Source organism: Camellia sinensis, chromosome 6, assembly GCF_055761805.1.
Source record: "Camellia sinensis isolate YWXY chromosome 6, ASM5576180v1, whole genome shotgun sequence".
Classification (NCBI taxonomy): domain Eukaryota; kingdom Viridiplantae; phylum Streptophyta; class Magnoliopsida; order Ericales; family Theaceae; genus Camellia; species Camellia sinensis.
The window spans coordinates 196,169,776-196,192,673 of NC_138966.1; the positions used below are offsets into that span (position 1 = coordinate 196,169,776).

General features: G+C 38.6%; 1 protein-coding gene and 1 long non-coding RNA gene across 2 annotated transcripts; both read left to right on the top strand.

The window, feature by feature from the left end:
* The first annotated feature begins 731 nt into the window (after nt 1–731).
* LOC145793153 (uncharacterized) lies at nt 732–6,079 on the top strand. Its single transcript, XR_014333784.1, has 2 exons — nt 732–1,152; nt 5,805–6,079. It is a non-coding gene; the product is annotated as an uncharacterized LOC145793153 (long non-coding RNA).
* Nucleotides 6,080–17,229: 11,150 nt separating this feature from the next.
* On the top strand, nt 17,230–22,898 carry LOC114296944 (PWWP domain-containing protein 1-like). Its single transcript, XM_028241270.2, has 3 exons — nt 17,230–18,437; nt 18,654–19,903; nt 20,944–22,898. The coding sequence occupies exons 2-3, from the start codon at nt 18,868–18,870 to the stop codon at nt 22,359–22,361; spliced, it is 2,454 nt and encodes an 817-aa protein (XP_028097071.2). The 5' UTR covers nt 17,230–18,437; nt 18,654–18,867; the 3' UTR covers nt 22,362–22,898.

Here is a 22,898-nt window from a genome sequence, read left to right on the forward strand (position 1 = left end):
CAAAAATTAATATTAGAAATATATTTTAAAAATTTATTTTTATAAAAAAATAATAAAAAAATCATATAATATAAGTTTTGGTAGTTAAATCAATCCTTGTGAATGCATATATTGTGCATTGAATTATGAATTTAAAAAAAATACAATGAACATAAAAGAAAGTAAAAGAGAAATATAAATAAAATATATATTATTTTTAAGTTCTTTTTATTTCTAAAAACTTAAACTAAATTACACTAAAATCTAAACATGTTATAAGAAATTTCAAAAATTGCATTGAAGATTACAAAATGCATTTCTTTGTACCTTTTAAAATGAGTTTAGCTTGTATGTAGTCCATTAACTGCGATCTATTTTAAAAAGTAAGTTAAAAATTGACTTTTTTAATTATTTTTTTAAAAAACATATAAAAAAAATGTAAAAAAGTGATGTAACCAAAAAAAAAAAAAAAAAAAAAAAAAAAAAAAAAAGTTGATTTCTGACCGTGTTTTCAAAATAAGCCTGCAGTGCATGATACAGTTTGATTTTGTGAGATTGAAGACAAATTTTATTTTAATAATTTAAAGTTGATCTCATCAGTTCTTCTTATTGAACAGGGTCATATAATTTTATTATAATTATTAACAAAAAGTAAACAAATTATTTTAAAACCTATAATTACAAGAAACTGTTTTTAAAAATATAACAAAATCATGGGTACTTAAATAGAAATGAGTCCCTCAAAACTGATCGGATGACTGCACAAAACAAAATCATGGGTACATAAATAGAAATGAGTCCCTCAAAACTGATCGGATGACTGCACAAACAACTTCCTTTGTAAAAATCATGGTTGCAGGCTTGCAGAGGGGATCACAAAAAATACCATTGAGGACACGGGTCATTCTATATGGGCGAGTACTGTATTGCGCCGAGGCTGAGGTGGCGTGTGTGTACTCTCTGCTTCCCATTAGTAGTAAGCAGAGCAAAGCAGAGCACGTCCCTTTCCATTGCTTCTCTCTCTCTCTCTCTCTCTCTCTCTCTCTCTCTCTCTCTCTCTCTCTCTAAATGTAAATATATGTATATACACACACACACATAAATCTTAGGGTTTAAGCAACCAGAATGCATAGCGGCAATATGTGTGGCTTCATTAAAGAACCAGGTTAGGAGGTATGTGCTCTCTCTCTCTCTCTCTGTTTCCTATTGCAAGTTCATGTTTAAACTAAGAGATTCTTGAAACTTTCATTGTTTCATTTGCATATTGGGATTGCTTTCTTAATTGATTTTTTTTTGGGTTTTAAGATGTAAGAATAAATTGATGTATATTATTGATTTGTGTATATTACAAGATTGATATGTGTATATTGATTACAACTCCTATATATAGAAGAGAAGGTAGCAGATTGTGGTGGTGCTGGTAGGGGGTGAAGTGGAGGTGGTAGGTAGAGTGGGTTAGGTTTAGTGGAGTTGAGTGGGTGTAGTGGGTTAGGTTTAGTGGTACATTAACAGCCCCCCTCAAACTCAAGGAGGTTAGACACAAACCAACTTGAGTTTGGAGAGAGTTACAAAACAGAAAAAATAAACTGATAAATAAAATAAAACAGGATAGGAGACACGGTATGGTCGTGCCAGACCGTTGTAGCAGACAGTTTATGGGGTCATGTCGGACCGATGTAGAAGACAGTTTACGGGGTCATGTCGGACCGTTGTAGCAGACAGTTTATGAGGTCATGTCGGACCGATGTAGCAGGACAGTTTACGGGGTCATGTCGGACCGTTGTAGAAGACAGTTTACGGGGTCATGTCGGACCGATGTAGCAGGACAGTTTACGGGGTCATGTCGGACCGTTGTAGAAGACAGTTTACGGGGTCATGTCGGACCGATGTAGCAGGACAGTTTACGGGGTCATGTCGGACCGTTGTAGAAGACAGTTTACGGGGTCATGTCGGACCGATGTAGCAGGACAGTTTACGGGGTCATGTCGGACCGTTGAAGGAGGACAGTTTACGGGGTCATGTCGGACCGTTGTAGAAGACAGTTTACGGGGTCATGTCGGACCATTGTAGCAGACACTGTGTGGTCGTGTCAGACCGTTGTAGAAGACAGTTTATGGGGTCATGTCGGACCGTTGTTGAAAATTGTGGTGGTGCACCAAGGGGGTGACTTAGGGAGTGCGCCATGGGCGACTTATACATTATACTGGTATAACCCCCCCTCAAACTCAAATAGGTGTGAAGATAGAAACCTATTTGAGGTTGAAACAAAGGGATTGATAAAGCTGACCGGTGTAAAAGACACTGTATGAGTGTGTATATAGGCTGCCCAAAAAAAAAAAAAAAAAAAAAATATACATGGATGTAGATATCGAGCCCTCAAAAGTCGTGCCCTCAAAAGGTGTGTCATCAAAAGGCGTGTCATCAAAAGACGTGCCCGAGTCATGAAAAGGTGTGCCATGAAAAGGCGTGCCAGGTTGTCGGTGTCAAAAGGCGCGCGATGCGCGTGGCTGTCTCTATGTCATGGTCGTTATAAACCGAAGCGGAGGAGGCAGAAACTGAGACAGAAAACTGAGAGAAACCTCTGAAAAATTCTTCATTTTGCTGAGAAAGAGAGGTCGTTTTGCTGAGAGAGATAGTCTGTAACACTCTGTTGCTGTTGCCCAGAAAATGGCTTCGTCGTCCCGCGGGCTGCTCACCCTCTTTCCCGACCTCAACGAGTCCACAGGAGAGAGAACTGGTGCGGTGGCCAGTGAACCTCAACCAAACACCGCTGGGTTTGCTCCGCTGAACTTTCCGATGCAGTCGGTGGAGCAAAAAATGGCAGTGCAAACGGATGTGGAGGCGAATCAGTATACTTTGAAGGCATGTGTGGAGTCCATGACGGCGGTCACAAACTTGTCGCACCGGCTGCAGAGTAGGACAAATGAGGTGCAGCAGTTAAACTCCCAGCTGGCTCTGCTCCAACGCATGTATAAGGATGCGCGAGCAGAGATGAGCGTGCTAAGGGCAGAAAACAAGGAGCTGAAGCGGAAGGCCACCGTGATGTTCCGATTTGGAGGGCCGCCATATGCTGCAGTGGAGGAGCAGGGAGTAGTGATCGTGCCCAGTGGAGTGGGAAACACGGAGGCAACACCGTCAAGGGCCGCCCAGGACGGAGGCAAAAAGAAAAGACCGGCGGCAGAGTAGAGAAGAAGTGAGATCGATGTATGGCCGCTGCAGAAAACAAAGCTTGTGTTGTTGTTTGTTTGTTGGTTTTTTTTTTTTTTTTTTTTTTTTTTTTTTTTTTTTTCGGTGTAAAATTGTGATCGGGGTGGATCCCTGAGATGAATAAAATAGGGGTTGTTGTGCAAATTTGTAAATGTTTTTTTTTTTTTTTTTTTTTTTTTTTTTTTTTTAAATGTTGCTAGACTAAGAATTTTTGAAAGTTTTTCCATTGGCCAAATTCTGGATGAAAAATCTACTTGTAAGTGAGAAGTGAGCTCATTAAAATTTGTATTCTTGTGTTTGAAGAGCTGAAAATTATGCAACGATCTGAATATAATAGCAATGGAAAAAGGAGAAAGAGAAAGTGGACTACAGGATGAGGAGAGTGGATGTTAATATATTATAATGGGTAGGTATAGTGCAAATGTGTGTATCTGCGGGTGATAAAGAAAGTGGGCTACATGATGTGGATAGTGGAGGTTAATATATTATAATGGGTTGGTAATGTAAAGAGAGAGAAGAGACCATCGATGGCTTTGTCCCTTTGCTGAAAATGTATCCCCGCTGAGAGAGAGATGTGCGTTTGAGCTCGCTAGAGAGAGTAAAGGCTGCTTTCAACATCTGCTGCCTCTGTGTGTATATGTGCTGTGTGTTTGAGAGAGACTAGACGGTTTAGAGTAGGATAGAGAAGACACACACAGAGGTATGTGTAGAGGTCGGCGGCGGTGGCTGCCGCGAGTGGCGGCGTGGTGGTTGGGCTGACGGTGACTGGGAAGCAACTAGGGAAGAGACACGTGCCGATCTGATAGAGGCCGAGGTTATGGTTGGTAGCGCTGGCGGCTGTTGCCGGCCGTGATGTGGAGGAGAGGCGGCGGAGGTGAAGACGTTGTCGGCGAGAGAAGTGAAGGAGAGGAGGCCGGTTCGGACAGTAGGGGTTGAAGACGGCGATGGCGATGTGTCACCACCAAGAAGCTTGGCACTGTGATGCGGTCTTTGGGACAGAACCCAACAGAAGCTGAGCTTCAGGACATGATCAATGAGGTTCAGGAGGATATGGTGACCGATATGATGATGATGGTCAATATTCATCTAAAGGAAGTGGTGTTAGAGCTGAAGACCATTCCCAAGATGAAAATTATGTGCTTTGGAGGTTTGTATCAGAGTGGCGCAGCATAAGCATGGTTGGGTTCCGGCGGGCGGTGAAGGCAAGGTTGCCGCCCGCCGGAAGGTGAAGATCACCAAGAGCTAACCTATAGCTCTGATACCATGTAAGAATAAATTGATGTATATTATTGATTTGTGTATATTACAAGATTGATATGTGTATATTGATTACAACTCCTATATATAGAAGAGAAGGTAGCAGATTGTGGTGGTGCTGGTAGGGGGTGAAGTGGAGGTGGTAGGTAGAGTGGGTTAGGTTTAGTGGAGTTGAGTGGGTGTAGTGGGTTAGGTTTAGTGGTACATTAACATAAGATATAGAAATCAATGGAATATTTGATTCCAAATCAAGAAAAGTTATTTGAGAATGCTAACTTCTTGTTTGCCTACATTTTGGTAGTAGTTATGTGGGTTTTTGAAAATAATGAAGATGCAATGCGCTTTAACTTTGCCAATTTTGTAAACTTTATGATGGGTTTTAAATTTAGAGACACCTTCATGTGATGGATGATGATCCTCCTGAATCAATTAGAGGCTTACTGATTGCTAATTTAATAGGCGTTAGCCCTCGTCTGATGTTCTTGTTTTGAACATTGCTTTTCATTGCCTTCAATTCTTTAAAAGAAAAAATGACATCGGTCTAAGAACACTAGACATTGTCAAGAACTCATTCAATCGATAGGTATAATAGAGTTAAAATTGAGGGCCAGGGAGGGTAGGTTTTGTGCTGCCAGACATAGTAATTTAGATGTTGAAAATGTCACTGTAAGAATGCTAAGAAAATGGAAGGTATAAATTCTATAATTGGGATTAAAAGAGTTTAGTAACTGGGGGCAGAAACAGAATAGTTGCTAAAAGCACTAAGATGGTTCATTTAATGGTAGTGAGTTTGGTGACAGGAAGCTATGAAGATGCTTTGATTGAAATGCTTGATTCATTGAAAGAAGAAATATTGAAAACTTTGTTGTAATACAAGGAGTGAAGGTGAATTTTTAGATAGAATTAAAAATTTGACTATGCCAAAATCAATGACGCTGCACTTTGATGCCGTGCAATGCACGATCTATTGCTACAACTAACACAGCTTGAATGCACACGGCCACAGTATGCGATGCATTAAATTTAAATCTGTGTACAATTAAGGATATAGCTTGTGTTATAGTTTGAAAAATATCGGTTCTCATTTTTAGTGATCTTCCAAAATATTAACATTGCTCAGAAATAAATTTTTGTTACTTATATATGGTATATAATTACTTGTGTCATGAATTAAAAAAAAAATACATATATATAATTACTCGTGCAATTACATTGTGCTGCAAATACATCAAAGCATCCTATAAAATATTATTATATTTATTAGATTGTAAGCTTTACAATTATCCAATATTCTGGCACAATTGCATGTACCAAATTACAATTCACAATATTCCTACGTTGACATGTGTCTTCCTCTGCAGGCGAGCAGTGGTTATGGCTGAACTGGTATTGTTAGTAGCACCACCAAAGCACCCATGTCTACATCACCACTGACAGAACAGGTTCCCATAGACAGAGACATGTGATGCGACACAAACACGCTAACAAACACATTTTTTAAGGTTTAAAGGAGGATGGATTAATAAGTATAAATTAATATTGTTTTTTTGTATCATTAGATCCAAAGTGACTTTGTTCAAACTTTGTAATGTATTTCATATATGTCTAAGCAATTGATATGTGTGTCTCCCAACTACCCAAAGCATATCCAAGTCTGATTTTTAATGTTAATTTTATTTTTTAATAATAAGAGAACATGTTGTGCATGTGTCCGTTATGTTTATGAAGTGTCCTACAAATTAGTAAATTAATGGTAGCTTGAAGGGATTCATAGGAGGTAAATTAATTGTTTGGGAGTTTTATAGTCAAAATGGGATAACGAAAGTAAGAATTTGTTACAACATATACGTAGTTAAATGGGCGTGTACAATAGAATTGAGTGCTTTTGATAGTAGGTTTAACGCTTGTAGACATCGTAATTCGGTTGTCAAAAATGTCAAATCAATGAATGTTCAATGTAAGGAATTTAGGGTATATGTTGCTTTTGCTTGGTAAGAAAAAGAAATGTATGGATTTTATAATCAAACCTAAGGAGTTGGCAATTTAAGGCAACACATTTACTATAGAACCATTAAGATGACACATTTGATGGTCGTAAACGAAACAAGAAGCTGCAATTTTTTCTAGGTTGATAAAGATATTATAGAGGAGTTAAGAGACGGAGACGTCAATTTAAATTTTGATTTTTTTGGATTCTATAATCAAATCTAAGGAGTTGCAATTGGTAGTATCGATAGATTTGTTGCTAAAGGCACTAAAGTGGCACATTTGATGACCACAATGGAAAAGGAAGTTGTGGTTTCTTTCGAGGATGATTAAAAGAAATGGAGAAGCAAAAGGCACATGGCAATTTGGATTTTGTTTTTTTTTTATTGTCCATTGGATGAAGGCGTCACAATTGAAATGCTTGATGGATTGAAAGAAAGAACATAGAAAGATTTGGGGCATGGTTATGAGGTGGGAGATATGCTTTGGGAAAAAATCGAGTCACATTTGTAATGGCTAAGGAAAATATTTGAGGAAACTTTAGCTTCTTCATCAGCCTGTAATACAAAGGAAGAAGGTCGTGTGTTGGTTGCATTTTATGGCGATAGCACTTGTGAATGGTTTGAACTAGTAAAACTTATTCCTTTTGATATTCACTATACAAAGAAATCAAAGTAGGCTAACACTCAGACATTTTTAATTTTTATCAGGGAGGTTAGGATGAGGTGAACGGGAGAGTTGCACTTGACTTTTTGTTGCGGAACCTTAACAAATTTCGGTCAACAAGTGTTCTTTGAAGTGGATGTGAGTGGGCTTGAACCTGGTAGTGTGTATTAAGTGAAACAGATAGGAAGGGCTAGAGATGGTTTCAAAAAACTTTTTATGATATGAGATCAGAGAGTATTAAATAGAAATTTGACTATACAAAAATTAGTGACGTTGCACAATTGATGCACTTGCCATGCACGCTTTATTATTATTTTCTAAAACTAGTATTGTAACTTACACATCATGAATGCACACAACACATTCACAATTATCATGCATAACATTAGAAGAAGGCAAAGTGGGAGACATCAATTTTGATTTTGTTTTTACATAGGATGAAGGCACCACGCTTGAAATGCTTGATGCATTGAAAGAAGGAAAATTGTTCAACATAAGAAATTTTTTAGTGTAAAATAGTATGTGATAGTTCGTTTATCAAAAATGTCAAATCAATGAATGTTTAGTGTAAGAAATTTAGGATCTGTGATGATATTAATTCTAGAGGAATTGGTAAGAAAAGGAAGGTAGGGATTCTATAATCAAATCTATGGAGTTGACAATTAGATTTGTAGCTAAGATGGCACGTTTGATGGCCGCAATGGAAATGGAATTTGTGATTTCTTCAATGGTGATCAAGGGAAATGGAGAAGCTAGATGACAATTTGGATTTTGATTTAGATTCTACATTGGATGAAGGCACCGCAATTGAAATGCTTGATGCATTGAAGAAAGGAAAATTGAAAATTTTGGGATATGGACATGAGTTGGGAGATATGGTTTGGGGAAAAGTCAAATAACATTTTTGGTGGCTAGGGAAAATATTTGATGAAGCTTTAGCTTCGCCATCAACCGATAATACGAAGGAAGAGGGTCATGTGTTCGTTGCATTTTATGGTTTGAACCAGTTAGATTCGTTCCTTTTGACCTTCACTATACAAAGAAATCGAAGCAAACTAATAATCAGACATTTTTTACTGTTGTTGGGGAGGTTGGGGATGAGGTAAACCAGCGAGTTGCAATTGGCTTGACTTCTTGTTGGCGGAACACTAACAAATTTTGCCTTACAAGGGTTCTTCGAAGTGGATGTGAGTGGCTTGAACTTGACGGTGTATATTCAGTGAAGCAGATTGAAAGTGCTAGAGATGGTTTCTTAAAATTTTTAGCGATACAAGGCTAGAAAGTGGAGTATTACAAAGAACTTTGACTTCGCAAAAATTAGTGATGTTGCATATTTGATGCATGTGCTACTCATGCTCTATTGATATTTACTACAAATAGTATTGTAACTAACATAGCATGAATGCACATAACACATTCATAATTATAATGCATAGTTACGTTTCACATTGGATAAAAGCAAAGACTGAGATGTCAATTTGGATTTTGATGTTTTGGACTCTACATTCGATGAAGGCCCCATGCTTGAAATGATTGATGCATTGAAAGAAGGAAAATTGTTGTGTAAGAAATTTAGGAAAATTGTTCGGTGTAAAATTGTACACAGTAAATAATTGTTCAGTGTAAAATTGTATATACTAGTATTGCAACTAAAATAGCATGAATTCACTCAACACATTCATAATTATAATGCATAGTTACCTCTAATATTGGATGAAGGCAGAGAGAGAGAGAGGGAGATGTCAATTTGGATTTTGATTTTTTGGATTCTACATTGGATGAAGGCGCCATGGTTGATGCATTGAAAGAAGGAAATTGTTTAGTGTAAGAAATTTAGGAAATTTTTTAGCGTAAGAAATTGTTCAATGTAAAATAGTACGTGGTAAGAAATTGTTTAACGTAAAATTGTTCATCTTTATTCGGCTATAAAAAATGTCAAATTAATGAATTGTAGTGTAATAAATTTAGCATCTGTGATGATATTAATTCCTATGGAATTGGTAAGAAAAAGGAAGGTGTAGATTCTAGAATCAAATCTAGGGAATTGGCAATTAGGGGCACCTATAGATTTGCTTCTAGAAGCACTAAGATGGCACATTTGATGGCCATGATGGAATAGGAAGAAATGATTCCTTCAGGGGTGATAAAGGGAAATGGAGAAATAAAAGGCATGTGGCAATTTGGTTTTTGATATTTTAGATTCTACATTGGATGAAGGCACCGCACCCAAAATGCTTGATGCATTGATAAAAGAAAAATTGATAGATTTGGGATATGGACATGAGCTGGATATGATTCCATCAGTTTGTGACACAAAGGAAGTGGGTCATGTGTTGGTTACATTTTATGGTGATAGCATCTATGAATGGTCTGAACGAATTAGACTCAATTCTTTTGATCTTCACTATACAAAGAAATTGATGCAGACTAACAATTTGACCTTTATAACTGCTGTTGGGGAGGCTAAGGTTGAGGTGAAGTGGAGAGCTACATTTGGCTTGACTTTGCTGGAACCTTAATAAATTTTTCCCTACAAGTGTTCAAGGGTTCTTTGAAGAGGATGTGCATGGGGTTGAAGCTGGTGTGTATTTAGTGAAGCAAGTCGAAAGGGCTAGAGATGGTTTCCAAAAACTTTTTGTGATACATAGCGAGAGGGTGAATTATTAGAAAGAAATTTGACTATGCAAAAATTAGTGATGTTGCACATTTGATACACGTGCCATGTTCACTATATTGGTATTTTCTACCACTAGTATTGCAACTAGCGTAGTATGGATGCACCTATCACATTCACAATTATAATGCATAGTTACCTCTCACAAAGTATCACTTTTATCTTAGTCACCAAATGCTTAGAACTTTGTTAATATTTTATTTACATAATGAAATTACTTCTATGGCTTTTCAGGAATATAAATTAATTCAATATTTGACTCCGAAGCAATAATGCACATTGAAAGATGCTACATCTTGTTTTGTTGGCATTTTGGTAGCAGTTGTCTTGTTTTTACGGTTGCATTAAATGCAAAAAACTACTATGAAAGATGATAACTAAATAAAGATTCTTTTAACTCATATATTAATCTTATGATATATTCATGAGATAACAAGTATGCAATACATTGAACTCAACCTTTGTCGCCTATGTGACATCTAGGTTTGGGTTCTTAGCAGATACACATGCCTATCAAGTATATTATAATATGGCTTGAAGGGCTTCATATGTGGTGAATTTGGTGGTTTGAGGAATTGTGAATGAAATTGGGGTTTGAGGCAACTGCGAATTATTCGGAACTCTATTAAATTAAACAGACATATAGAAGTGGAGTTGAAGTTGGCGCTTCGGTTGGTAGGTTTTGTTAGAATAATATATTATGATTTGAGTTATTATTTTGTAATTATTTTATGCCTTAGGGCTTTCTTATAATTATTAATCTTCATTAATATAAATAGGGGATAATATCCTAATCATTTTCTAATATTGTATTCTCTAAAAATAACATGGTATCAGAGCCTAATCGTAAACCCTAATTTCCTCTACCCATACAATACCCACCAGAGCCACCAAACCCCGCCGAAGCCAACCCAGCCGAATCACAGTTGGATCATCATAGTTGGCTTCGTCGTCCACATTTGTGTCAAGCTTGAGGGGTTTCGGCTCATCTAGGGTTCGGAACTCACTTGGTGTGATAAACGTGGACCACTGAATCACCCTTTCTCTTCGTCGTTGGCTGTGTTAGCTTCGTCGACCACTAGATGGCCCAGCCGACGGCTCCTCAGCCTTCGTTGACTTCAGCCGACTGCCTTGCCCCTTCCGCCACTTTGCCTTGCCTCTCCCCCTGCTCGACTCCTGCTCTTACCCATGGTATCTTGTTGTCTATGAAGCACCGACACGTTCCCAGGCTCTGCGTACGAGCGTCGGACACGTGTCGGACACGGACACGCGTCGGACACGCGGTAGACACGTGTCCGACACTCTCACTAATGTGTCTCCCTTTTTTTTTTGAAATCTTCCAGTTTGGACACGCCATGGACACGGCGGGACACTTTTCGGACACTCGTGAGGTGGATCGAAGGAGCCCTAACTATTTTCCTTGATCGACAGAGAAAGAGAGAAAGGGATCGAGGGAGACAGAAAGAGAGAAAGAGATCGAGGGAGACAGAAAAGAGAGAGAGATCGAGGGAGGAGAGAAGACAGAAAAGGAGAGAAGACAGAGAAGGAGAGAAAGAGATCAACGGAGAGGAGAAGCTAACTTGTTCAGAAGCTAAGGAGAGGAGAAGCTAACTCGTGAGGTGGATCGAAGAAGCCCTAACTGAGGTATTCTTCTTCTTGTCTTCTTCTCTGTCTCCATCATCTCTGTTCTTCTTCTCCTCTTCATTTTCGTCTTCTCCTCCTCCCTTTCGTCTCTCCCTTTTCTGATCTCTCTCCCTTTGCCTTTTTGACTTCACATTCTCTCTCCTCTATCGTTTCTCTTTTATATTTTTTTTTTCTCATTTTCTGTACTCAACATTTCTCTCTCCCCCCTCTTTTTTTTTTCTTTTTTCTTTTTTTTTTCTTTATCCTTATTTTTATGTTAAACTTAAAATTCATAAAATAAATTATTTTTATTTAAAAAAACTCATTTTTTATTAATTTTTTTAAAAATATATTTATTAATTTTATTATTATTTTGATTGTATAAGAATTAATAATTTTATTTTTATTTTAGACATATAATAAATAAATAAAATTATATATATTAAACGTGTCCCCAACGTGTCGTGTCCCCTATTTTTTGAAAAATTGCGTTTTTGCGTGTCCGTGTCGTGTCCCGTGTCCGTGTCCGTGCAACATAGCCTGTCGTCTTCCTCGTCTGTCTGTCTGTCTCTCTCTTGAGTTTTGTCTATATATAACCCATGTCTGTGTTTCTATAACCCCAGTCACGTTATATAACCCTCATCTCTGTTTGGTTTCATTATTTTTGTTTAAAGTCTTAAAAAAAAAAAAAAAAGAAAAAAAGAAAGAAAAAAGTATGAATTGTTAATTCTTTACTATCATAGTGGTTGTTTGCTTTTTCCCTTCCACCACCACCTTCTGGGTTTGTGATTGACACTAGTTTTATTGCGGGTTCGGTAGTACAGTATCTATGGCAGATTTGACCAGTGTGTCTACTACTTCTCAGACACCTAGGAGTGAGAGTTTCCCTGTACCTACTGCTATGACTGATAACCCTAACCCTAGTCCTAAAATCACCACCTCTCTATTTAATGGTCAAAACTATCTCGCGTGGTTGTAGAGTTTGACTATGTTTTTGAAGAGCAGAGGGAAGATGGGGTATGTGGATGGCAGGATACAGGCACCCAGATTAACTGACCCGGATTATAACCAATGGGAGATTACTATCTCTTTGATTATGGGTTGGCTTATTCATTCGATGGTACCAGACATTGGTGAGGGCTACTTGTCTATGGAGACTGCCCAAGATGTTTGGGATGCTGTGGCTACCACCTATTCCCGCAAAGGGAATTTTTCACAGGCATTTGAGTTATGCTGCTCCATTGAGAGCTCTATTAAGGGGGAGCAGACGGTTCTTCAATACTTCACCTTCATCACCAACAGCTGGAAACGCCTTGATCACGTGTAGGACTATAAGCCTGTTTGCATTGCTGATTCCGTCGGGTACAGGAAGTTCATTGCACAGGAAAGGGTCTTCAAGTTTCTGGCCAGTCTCAATGTGGAGTATGATCCAGTTTGGAGTCGAGTTCTGAGTATGGACACTCTTCCTTCACTTCAAGAGGCATTTGTCTATGTACAGAATGAGGAGAGTCGCCTGTCTGCTATGATGTCCCCTATCTCTACTGACCGCTCAGCATTACTGTCTACTTCTAGAGATGGCCTCAGCCTGACTCCCATCCCTCTGTCTGCCGCTAAGGAGTCTGTATTCTGTGATTACTGAAAAAAGCCGATGCATACTCGTGAGACGTGTTGGAAGCTTCATGGGATTCCATCCGGGGGTCGAGGTGATCGATCTGGTTCTAGAGGAGGTTGGTCAGGCCAATCTAGAGGACGTGGCTCCTCTCCACGGGCTCATCAGTCTAGTGCTGTTGATACACTTGATTCTACTTCTGCTTCCGTTGGCTTGACTTTTGATGGTCTCTCTGGCATGACTATTCATGAGCTTGAAGATGTTCTGCATCAATTGTTGGACCGCCGGTCTTTTACTACTCTCAGTACATCTTCCTCGTCCTTTGCTCGTTCGGGTAACTTAGCCTCTTCTCCTTGTGTTTTCCTGTCTCATAAGTCTTTACCCTGGATTATTGATTCCGGTGCCTCAGATCATATGTCTGGCTCCTCTGACCTTTTCTCTACCTATAAGCCCTCTTCAGGTCAGGACAAAGTTAGGATTGCAGATGGTACTGTTTCTTCTATTTCTAGAAAAGGTTTAATCCATGACACTCTTACTTTACCTCTCTCTTCTGTTCTCCATGTTTCCAATTTTTCTGTTAACCTGCTATTCTTGAGTCGTATTACAAAGGATTTGAATTATAGTGTGACATTTTTTTTCTGATCATTGTCTGTTTTAGGACCTTGTCACGAGGAGGATGATTGGCAGTGGTAGTGCAAAAAATGGTCTCTACTTCCTAGATCAACCGGACAAGCTTGCTCATTCTTCCACCATGGATCCTACTACCTCTGATGATACATGGCTGTGGCATCGGCATCTTGGGCATCCTTCCTTTTATTTACTTAAGCATTTATTTCCATTTGTTTTTTTAAACAATAATGTATCTGAATTTCTTTGTGAGTATTGTCAACTTGGAAAACAACATAGAGTTTCTTTTGCTCCCAATTTTAATAAAAGTTTAGTTCCTTTCTCATTAATACATTTTGATGTCTGGGGTCCTTCTCGTGCTGTGTCTATGAAAGGTCATCGCTGGTTTATTACATTTATTGATGATTTTTCTCGTACTACTTGGGTGTATCTCATGAAAGACAAAAGTGAGGTTTTCTCTGTGTACCGCAATTTTCATAAGATGATTTATACTTAGTTTGGGGCTACTGTCAAAATATTCCATTCTGATAATGGGGATGAATACATAGATTTTGGGTTAGGACACTATTTTTCTACTCATGGCATTATCCATTAGACCTCTTGCAACAATGCCCCTCAACAAAATGGGGTGGTGGAACGCAAGAATCTCCATCTTTTTGACATAGCTCGGTGTATGTGTTTTTCTATGAGTGTGCCTAGGTCCTACTGGGGCGACGCTATTCTCACCGCTGCCCATCTTATTAATCTTTTTCCTACCTAGGTCTTGCAAAAACAAGCTCCTCTTTAAATTCTCCTAGGTTCCCAGTCTTTATTTCTATTCCTCCAAAAATATTTGGCTGTGTCTGTTTTGTCCATAATCACTCTCCTACTCGTGGTAAGTTGGACCCTTGCTCCCTCAAATGTGTTTTCCTTGGGTACTCTCCTACTCAAAAAGGGTATAAGTGTTACCACCCTCCTTCTCGTAAGTGGTTTGTGTCCATGGATGTCACATTCTTTGAGTCTCAGTTCTATTTCTTGTCCTCTCCGGTGTCACAGTCCTCCCTGTAGGGGGAGCCTTGGTGTGAAGTGATTCCTGTGATTCCTATGGTTGAACCAGTTGTTCTTGCACCACCACCTCCTATGGGGACTGCAGAACCCAATGTAATCAAGGATAGGGAAGAGCAAGTTTATGTTAGGGACAAAGACAGACAGCAAGTTAATTGGATACAAGATACCACTTCTGCTCTTCCACTGCCATCTCCTGCTTCTGATGAGAGTCCAGGTAACTTTGAATCTCTTGAGTCCATTGATCTTGATGCTCCTATTGCCAAGAGAAAGGGTGTGAGGTCTTGTACTCAACATCCTATCTCAAATTTTGTGTCCTACTCTCATTTGTCGTTCTTATATAGAGCGTTTGTGTCCAATATTTCCTCTGTTAGCATTCCTAACCATTTTCAGGATGCTCTTGCTACCTCTGAGTGGAAACTTGCCATGATTGAGGAAATGAAAGCACTTAGGAAGAATGACACTTGGGAATTGACTGAGTTATCTAAGGGCAAACGACCTGTGGGATGCAAATGGGTGTATACTGTGAAACACAAAGCATATGGTTCTATTGAGCGTTACAAGGCTAGACTTGTGGCAAAATGGTTCACTCAGACATATGGCATCAACTATCAGGAGACCTTTGCACCTGTGGCTAAGATGAATTCAGTCAGAGTGCTTCTCTCATTAGCAGCTAATCTAGATTGGCCATTTCATCAGTTTGATGTAAAGAATGCTTTTCTCCATAGTGACATCGAAGAAGAGGTATATATGGACATTCCTCCAGGTTTTGAGGATCATCAGACAGAAGGCCGAGTATGTAGGCTTCGAAAGTCATTATATGGTCTCAAACAATTTCCGAGAGCTTGGTTTGGGAGATTTACTTAGGCTATGTTTAAATATGGCTTTAAACAGAGTCAGGCAGATCACACCTTGTTTGTGAAACATTCCTCACTTGGTAAGACCACAACACTCATTGTTTATGTAGACGACATAGTTCTTAAGGGCGATCATAGTGAGGAAATTGCTCTATTGAAAAAATATTTAGCCAGTGAATTTGAAATCAAAGACTAGGGGAGCTTGAAGTATTTTCTGGGAATTGAAGTTGCTCGCTCCAAGGATAGGATATTTATCTCATAGAGGAAGTATGTGCTTGATCTGTTGAAGGAAACTGGGATGCTTGGCTGCAAGGCCTGTGACACTCCATTGGAACCCAATCAGAAGCTGGGGGATGATGAAGGAGGAGTAGCTATTGATAGGGAGAGCTATTAGCGATTAGTGGATAAACTCATTTACCTATCTCACTCTCGTCTTGATATTGCTGTTGCTATCAGTGTGGTTAGCCAGTTTATGCATGCTCCTCATCAGATTCACTTCGAGACTGTCATGAGAATTTTGAGGTACTTGAAGTCTGCTCCTGGTAAGGGTCGTTATTTTTCAAAGTATGATCATCTTCGTGTGGAAGCTTATACCGATGCTGACTGGGCTGGATCAGTGATTGATAGGAGATTGACTTCAGGGTATTGCGCCCTTGTTGGAGGCAACCTGGTTACTTGGAGGAGTAAGAAACAGAATGTAGTTGCTAGGTCAAGTGCATAAGCTGAGTTTAGAGCTATGGCACAAGGGGTGTGTGAGCTCTTATGAATCAAGTTATTGTTGAGTGATCTAGGTATTGATCAGACGGACTCCAAGCGGTTATACTATGATAATAAGGCCGCTATCAACATCGCTCACAATCCGGTTCAACATGACAGGACAAAGCATGTTGAGATTGATCGTCACTTCATTAATGAGAAACTCACTAGTGGCACAATATGTACTCCTTTTGTGCAGTCTAGTGAACAACTTGCTGACATCCTCACCAAGGGGGTTGGAAGTAAGCCATTTCATGACATCTTAGACAAGCTGGGCATGAGAAATATCTTCGCATCAGCTTGAAGGGGAGTGTTAGAATAATATATTATGATTTGGGTTATTATTTTGTAATTATTTTATGCCTTAGGGATTCTTTGTAATTATTAATCTTTATTAATATAAATAGGGGATGATATCCTAATCATTCCCTAATATTGTATTCTCTAAAAATAACAATGCTGGGAGACATGTAATTCAGTTGTCAAAAAATGTTAAATCATTGGTTGGTCTAAGAAATTTAGGGTTAAAATTAATTCTATGAGGTTTCATAAAATAGTATGGAAACAGGGAATTATTGTAAAAACCAAAGGTTTGCAATAGGGAACGGGACACTAAATCACTAGGATTGTATATTTGATGCAGGTGAGAGAACTGGAGGCAGTGAATTTAAGGGAGATAAGGAGATAGAGGAGTGAGAAAGGGAAAGTCAAAAAACAAAATTTCTCGATTTTTTTAGATTCTATGTCAAATAAAAGCACTAAAATTGAGTGCTTGATGCATTGAAAGATGGAAAATGTAAAACTTCTGCGATGTGGAAAAGAGAGTAATTTATTAGACAAGAATTTCGACTTTGAATAATCAATGAGTTTTGCGCATATAGCCAAATTGATACTTGCTGCATGTTACAAAGAAACATTATGCCTCATGTGTAACGTGTTAATAGTTTTTTTTTTTTTTTTTTTTTGGGAACTTTTGTGCCATGTGCCGCAATAAATATATATTTTAATTCATTTATAATTGTGAAGTTGTATGCAGGTAAAATGTGTTAGTCAAACGCCTTCCGTTTTTCCACGACAAACATGACCCTCCATCGTGTCGCATCACAAAAAAGCACACATCAGAGAGCACAATATGTGATGCATTAAATAGAAAATTAACAATGTATAATTAAGGATATAGCTTGTGTTGTGTTTAAAAAAATATCAATTGACTCAATTTTAGTGATCTTACCTTAACATTCCAAAATATTAACATTGCTCAAAAAGTAAATTTTTGCTTATATATGGTATGTATGTATATATTGGCTTGTGCAATTATATTATGCTGCAAATACATCATATAGCATCCTATTCAATATTGTGGCACAAGTGCATGTAACAAATTATAGCTCACAAAATTTCCATGTTGACACGTGTCTTCCTCTAAGTACTGATTACGGTGGAGCTGGTATTGTTAGTAACCACAATCGGACCCCTGTCCACATTAACACTGAAAGATCATACTCCCAATTTTTCCCCTTTCCCTCTCGCTCTCCCTCGCTATATGCTTAGATATAGATAGATACCGTAGGGTTTAAACGAGATGTTATGTATAGCAGTCAATGTGTATGATTTCCTTAGACGATCTGCTTCAAAGGTATGTGTTTTCTGGTTTCGATACATGTTTACACCCTTGGTACATTTAATATCCAAACTTATAAAGCTTAATTAATGTTTTGTGTATACACTAGGATAAAAATCAATTCAATGTTTGATTTGAAAGCAAGAAAGTAATTTTCAAAATGGTAATGTATTATTTAATTTTGATTTTGGTAGCAGCGGTTTTGATTTAATTGTTTGCTCGGAAAACAGGAAAAATTGTTTTTAAGGCTCTAGGGTTTTGTTGAACCTTCTGTATTCATGATTCAATTCGTATTCAATACATTAGAGCTCTAGGGATTTGAGAGCAAGCGAGTGAAGTCAAGAAAGTTGGCCTGCCAGAACAAGGGAAAAACTAGGAATTCTTCAGGCGAGAGAAATCAAGCTATTCAATACACTAAAGATCTAAGGAATTTTGTAGAGAAAATGGGGTCCGGGGAAACAAGGAATTCTTCAGAACATAGTTCAATGGACATGTACAGCTGACTTAAGCCCTCCTTAGACGATCTAAAAGGTATGTGTTTTCTGGTTTTGATACATGGTTATGCCCTTGATACATTTTATCTCCAAACTTATAGATATACACTGGGATTAATTCTATGGCTTTTAAAGTAAAACCAATTCAATGTTTGATTTGAAAGCAAGAAAGTACTTTTCAAAATGGTAACGTATTATTTGATTTTGATTTTGGTAGCAGCTGTTTTGATTTAATTGTTTGCTCGGAAAACAGGAAAAATTGCTTTTAAGGCTCTAGGGTTTTGCTGAATCTTCTGTATTCATGATTCAATTCGTACTCAATACATAAAAGCTCTAAGGATTTGAGAGCAAGCAAGAGAAGTCAAGAAATTTGACCTGCCAGAACAAAGGAAGAAACTAGGAATTCTTCAGGCGAGAGAAATCGTGACATTCAATACACTAAAGATCTAAGGCATTTAGTAGAGAAAATGGGGTCTAAGGAAATAAGGAATTCTTCAGAACACAGTTCAATGGACATGTACAGCAGACTTAAGCTTAGGGCTTCCAATGGTAATTCAGCTGCCAAAAATGTCAAATCAATGAATGAGCAGTGTAAGAAATCTAGGGTCCATGATGGTAAGAGGGAAGGTGTAGATTATAGAAGCAAATCTAAGGAACTGGCAATTGGGGGCACCAATAGATTTGCTCCTAGAAGCACTAAGATGGCCCATTTGATGGCCGTGATGGAAAAGGAAGATGTGATTTCTTCAAGGGTGACCAAGGGAAATGGAAAAGCAAGAGACGCACGTGGCAGTTTGGAATCTACATTGAATGAGGGCACTGCAGTCGAAATGTTTGATGCATTAAAAGATTCAGGATATGAGGTTGGTGATATGGTATGGGGGAAGGTCAAATCTCATCCGTGGTGGCCAGGGCAAATATTTGATGAAGCTTTAGCTTCTCCATCAATCTGTCGTGCGGAGAAAGAGGGTCAAGTTTTGGTTGCATTTTATGGTGATGGCACCTGTGGTTGGTTGGAACCAGGTAGACTCATTCCTTTCGATTTTCACTATACAGAGAAATCAAAGCAGACTAACACTCCAGAATTTTTAACTGCTGTTGAGGAGGCTGTGGATGAGGTGAAGCGGAGAGCTACACTTGGCTTGACTTGTCGTTGCCGGAAGCCTAACATATTTCGCCCTAAAAGTGTTGAAGGGTTCTTTGAAGTGGATGTGAGTGGCTTTCAACCTGGTGGTCTGTATTCCAAGAAGCAGATCGAAAGAGCTAGAGATGCTTTCCAGCCATCCAAGACACTTTCTTTCGTGAAACAATTGGCATTGATGCCTCGGGATGATGTGCAAAGAAATGTTGAATGGACAAATAATGTAGCTTTAGTTCTTGCTTATCGGAGGGCAGTGTTTGAGGAGTTCGATGAGACCTATGCTCAGGCATTTGGGGTACAACCAGTACGCCCTGGAGTTTCAGCGGTGGGTTTACATAACCCAGAAAAAGCACCACTGCAAGGTATGTATTGATTTGGATATGCATTTTTTCTCTATTTTCTTTTAAACATTGCTTGGGAATATGTTTGAAATCAATTTGTCCAGGAGGGCAGGAATATTTTGCAAGATGCAATTTATGTTATCAGATTGTGGGTGAACAGAATTTCATCTTTCAAATCAACGCTGAGGAGCATTTGCATTACTGAACCTGAAATTTCATGCTGGGTTTGTCATATTAAGGGATTGAACATTTTCATCCACATTATCGTGCTATGTTGTTGAAACAGTGTAGCTTTTTTACTTCTAAGAATTCAGTATCATTATTACTGTGATCGAATGATTGATAATTTTACTCTTGGCCTGCCCAAGCTGGGGTTAGCAAGAGTAAATACATCTATTCTATATGCAGTGTTCATTCTCTGTCATACCTTAAAATACCCTAAACAGTGACAGCTATCTGAACTACATTTAGTGGCTGTTTTACAAGCTGCAATCTCTAGACTTATGCTTCAAATTACTGCGAGAATATTTACTTTGTACTAGTTAGATAGCATAGTTTTAAGGAAGAAGGATAGTGTCATTTTCAAACATGGAAGCATGGGCTAATTCATTGAATTTTGCTTATGTTTGTAGCATCTTATTGCATGGGATGTGTCTGGGACATCCCAATCTCTGAACTTCTAATGCAAACAGATTCATGATAAGCAGCTTGTAATAGTTTGCATAGATGGTTACATTCTTTAGGATTATTGGTCTTTTTGTATTCGCCATGATTGAAATCCAGAAATTTGAATAATCACTGTGGCATTTAAATTGATCATATTACGGGAAAATGGCCATATCGGACTTTGGTACCCAACCAAAATAGCAGGGACTAAAATGTTCTGAAGTTAAATGACCAACACTCTGAGTTTTTTCCTCTTCCAAATCCCTTTAATGGCTCATCTTCAAATCTTGTGCGTATACTTGCCTAGAATTTTGTTGGTTTTTGATTGAACAACACTTCACATTGTAGCCTTTTACTTCTCTCACTTACAGTGCTTTTTTTGTTGTTGTTTACAGCTCCATTGAGTGGTCAACCAATGATCAGTGAAAGCCTAGGCAAACGCAAGGCCTTTGAAGATAGGGTAAAAGTCAAGGACCAACAAAAGAGAAAAAAATCTCCTTCCAGACAGAGCAATGATCAGAAAACTTCAAAAGTTACAAAATTTGGCAAGGCCGGTATTTGTATCTCAGAAAATAGAGTTCCACCAGTTTCTATGAAGCCTAAGTTTTTGGGAAATCAGGATACAGATGGGAATGTCAGAAAAGGAAAAGAAGTTATTACTATGGATAAGCATCCAATACTTGCGCAGCGTGAAGGACCAACTGGTTTATTTGTTGAGAAAGTGAAGGGCCAACCTTCTGCTCTAAAACCATTGAAAAAGCCGTTCAGACTGGATGATCCAGCAAAGGCTGGCAGCAAAAGTCAATCCTCTCGTAAACAGGAAGAGAAGTCCATGAAGAGACCAAAAAAATACAGGAAGCTAAGTTCATTGGCTGCAGAAAAGAAGGAAGGAAGCCAGAAGCATTTGAAAATTCAAGGAGATGAAAAAATGGTGGGTTCATCAGTGTCAACAAAGCCAGAAATACTTGAGGGACCTTCTGAACCAGCAATGTTGAAGATGAAGTTCCCGCTTCATTCAAAACTGCCATCAGTGCCAGAACTAAAAGCGAAATTCGTACGCTTTGGAAGTCTTTACGAATCAGCCACTCGCGTGTTTCAGAATTCATCGACTGCGAAGGTTGTTTTTAAGAACAAGTCTAGTGCTGAGGCAGCGTATAATCACGCAGTCCTCAACAGAACTTTCCTTGGCAACATCACGGTAAATTACCGCTTGCAAGTTTTAAATGTTTCAGCCCCAGAGTTGCCTGAATCAGGTGAGTCAAGCAAGCGGCTTGTGGAAGGATCTCTTGAACCAAAGTCTACAGCAATTCATCAGTTGCCTCTGCACCCAGGTGTCCCCCTAAATTCGATTCTAAAGAAGTCGCCAGGTGATGAAATGGTGACTATCAACAGTGTTAAGACTGCGACGCAACATGTCAGATTCAAGTTGGAGGGGAATGCAAGTTCTGGGGAAGATAAAATGCTGCCAAGCATTAACAAAATCAGTGGCTCCATTATTGGCAATTATCTGAATCCTATTTCATCTTCGCGCACAATCAAGGACAATGTTGCGAACTTTCATCAGGTAATGCCCCCAACTTTGCCGCCTCAGCTTTCTCTCCCTTCCCAAATCCCGGCTATGCATGAGAATCGCAGTGTTGGTCACATTGTCGATGACATCAACATTGAATATCCCCAAGGCAAGGCAACGAGCAGCAAGAGCTATCAGAATGCCAGTGCCCCGACCAACAGCATTGACATTTCTCAGCAGATGTTGTACCTTTTGAAGAAGTGCAGTGAGATTGTAGCCGATTTGAAGAGTTCGTCTGGATAACTGGCTTGCCATGATTTTGGATGGAGTTATTTACTAAACTCATGCCATTTTAAAACAAATTTCCCAAATAGAAGCTGTTTTTGGATATATTTTCCAAACCTATGTTGTTTTTAAGTCGTGTCAAGTTTTGTTTTGAAAACAGGAATTTAAAGAACAATCTGGGTCTTAGAAATAAATTCAAAACAATTTGCATTTGGGAAATCTATTTCAAAATAACAAGGGTTTGGTAAAAAACTCGTTTCAGATGAGTGTCAGGACAACTTAAACCATTATGATTCGGCTATGCGCGTATGCCAGTGATTTCTCCTGTTGGTGCTGTTTTCATTCCCTTCTTCCGCGTGTGCAGGTAAAAAACATAGGTAATTTAGCCATACAAAGGTGAGGCTTGATTGGGTATGGATAGTGATTATATTTCTTTGTTGCTTTTTTAGAGAAAGTCATAAACTTATGGTGTGTTTGTTTTTTCAAAAAAGAAAGGAACTTATGGTATGGAGCTTAGAGAACATGTGTTTTGAACATAGTATCTGTCTTTAGTTT

Coding starts and splice junctions, on each gene's coding strand:
- LOC114296944 (XM_028241270.2), top strand. CDS start 18,868: ATGGGGTCTAAGGAAATAAGGAATTCTTCAGAACACAGTTCAATGGAC. Junction 19,904..20,943: donor AGAAAAAGCACCACTGCAAG/GTATGTATTGAT, acceptor TGTTGTTTACAG/CTCCATTGAGTGGTCAACCA.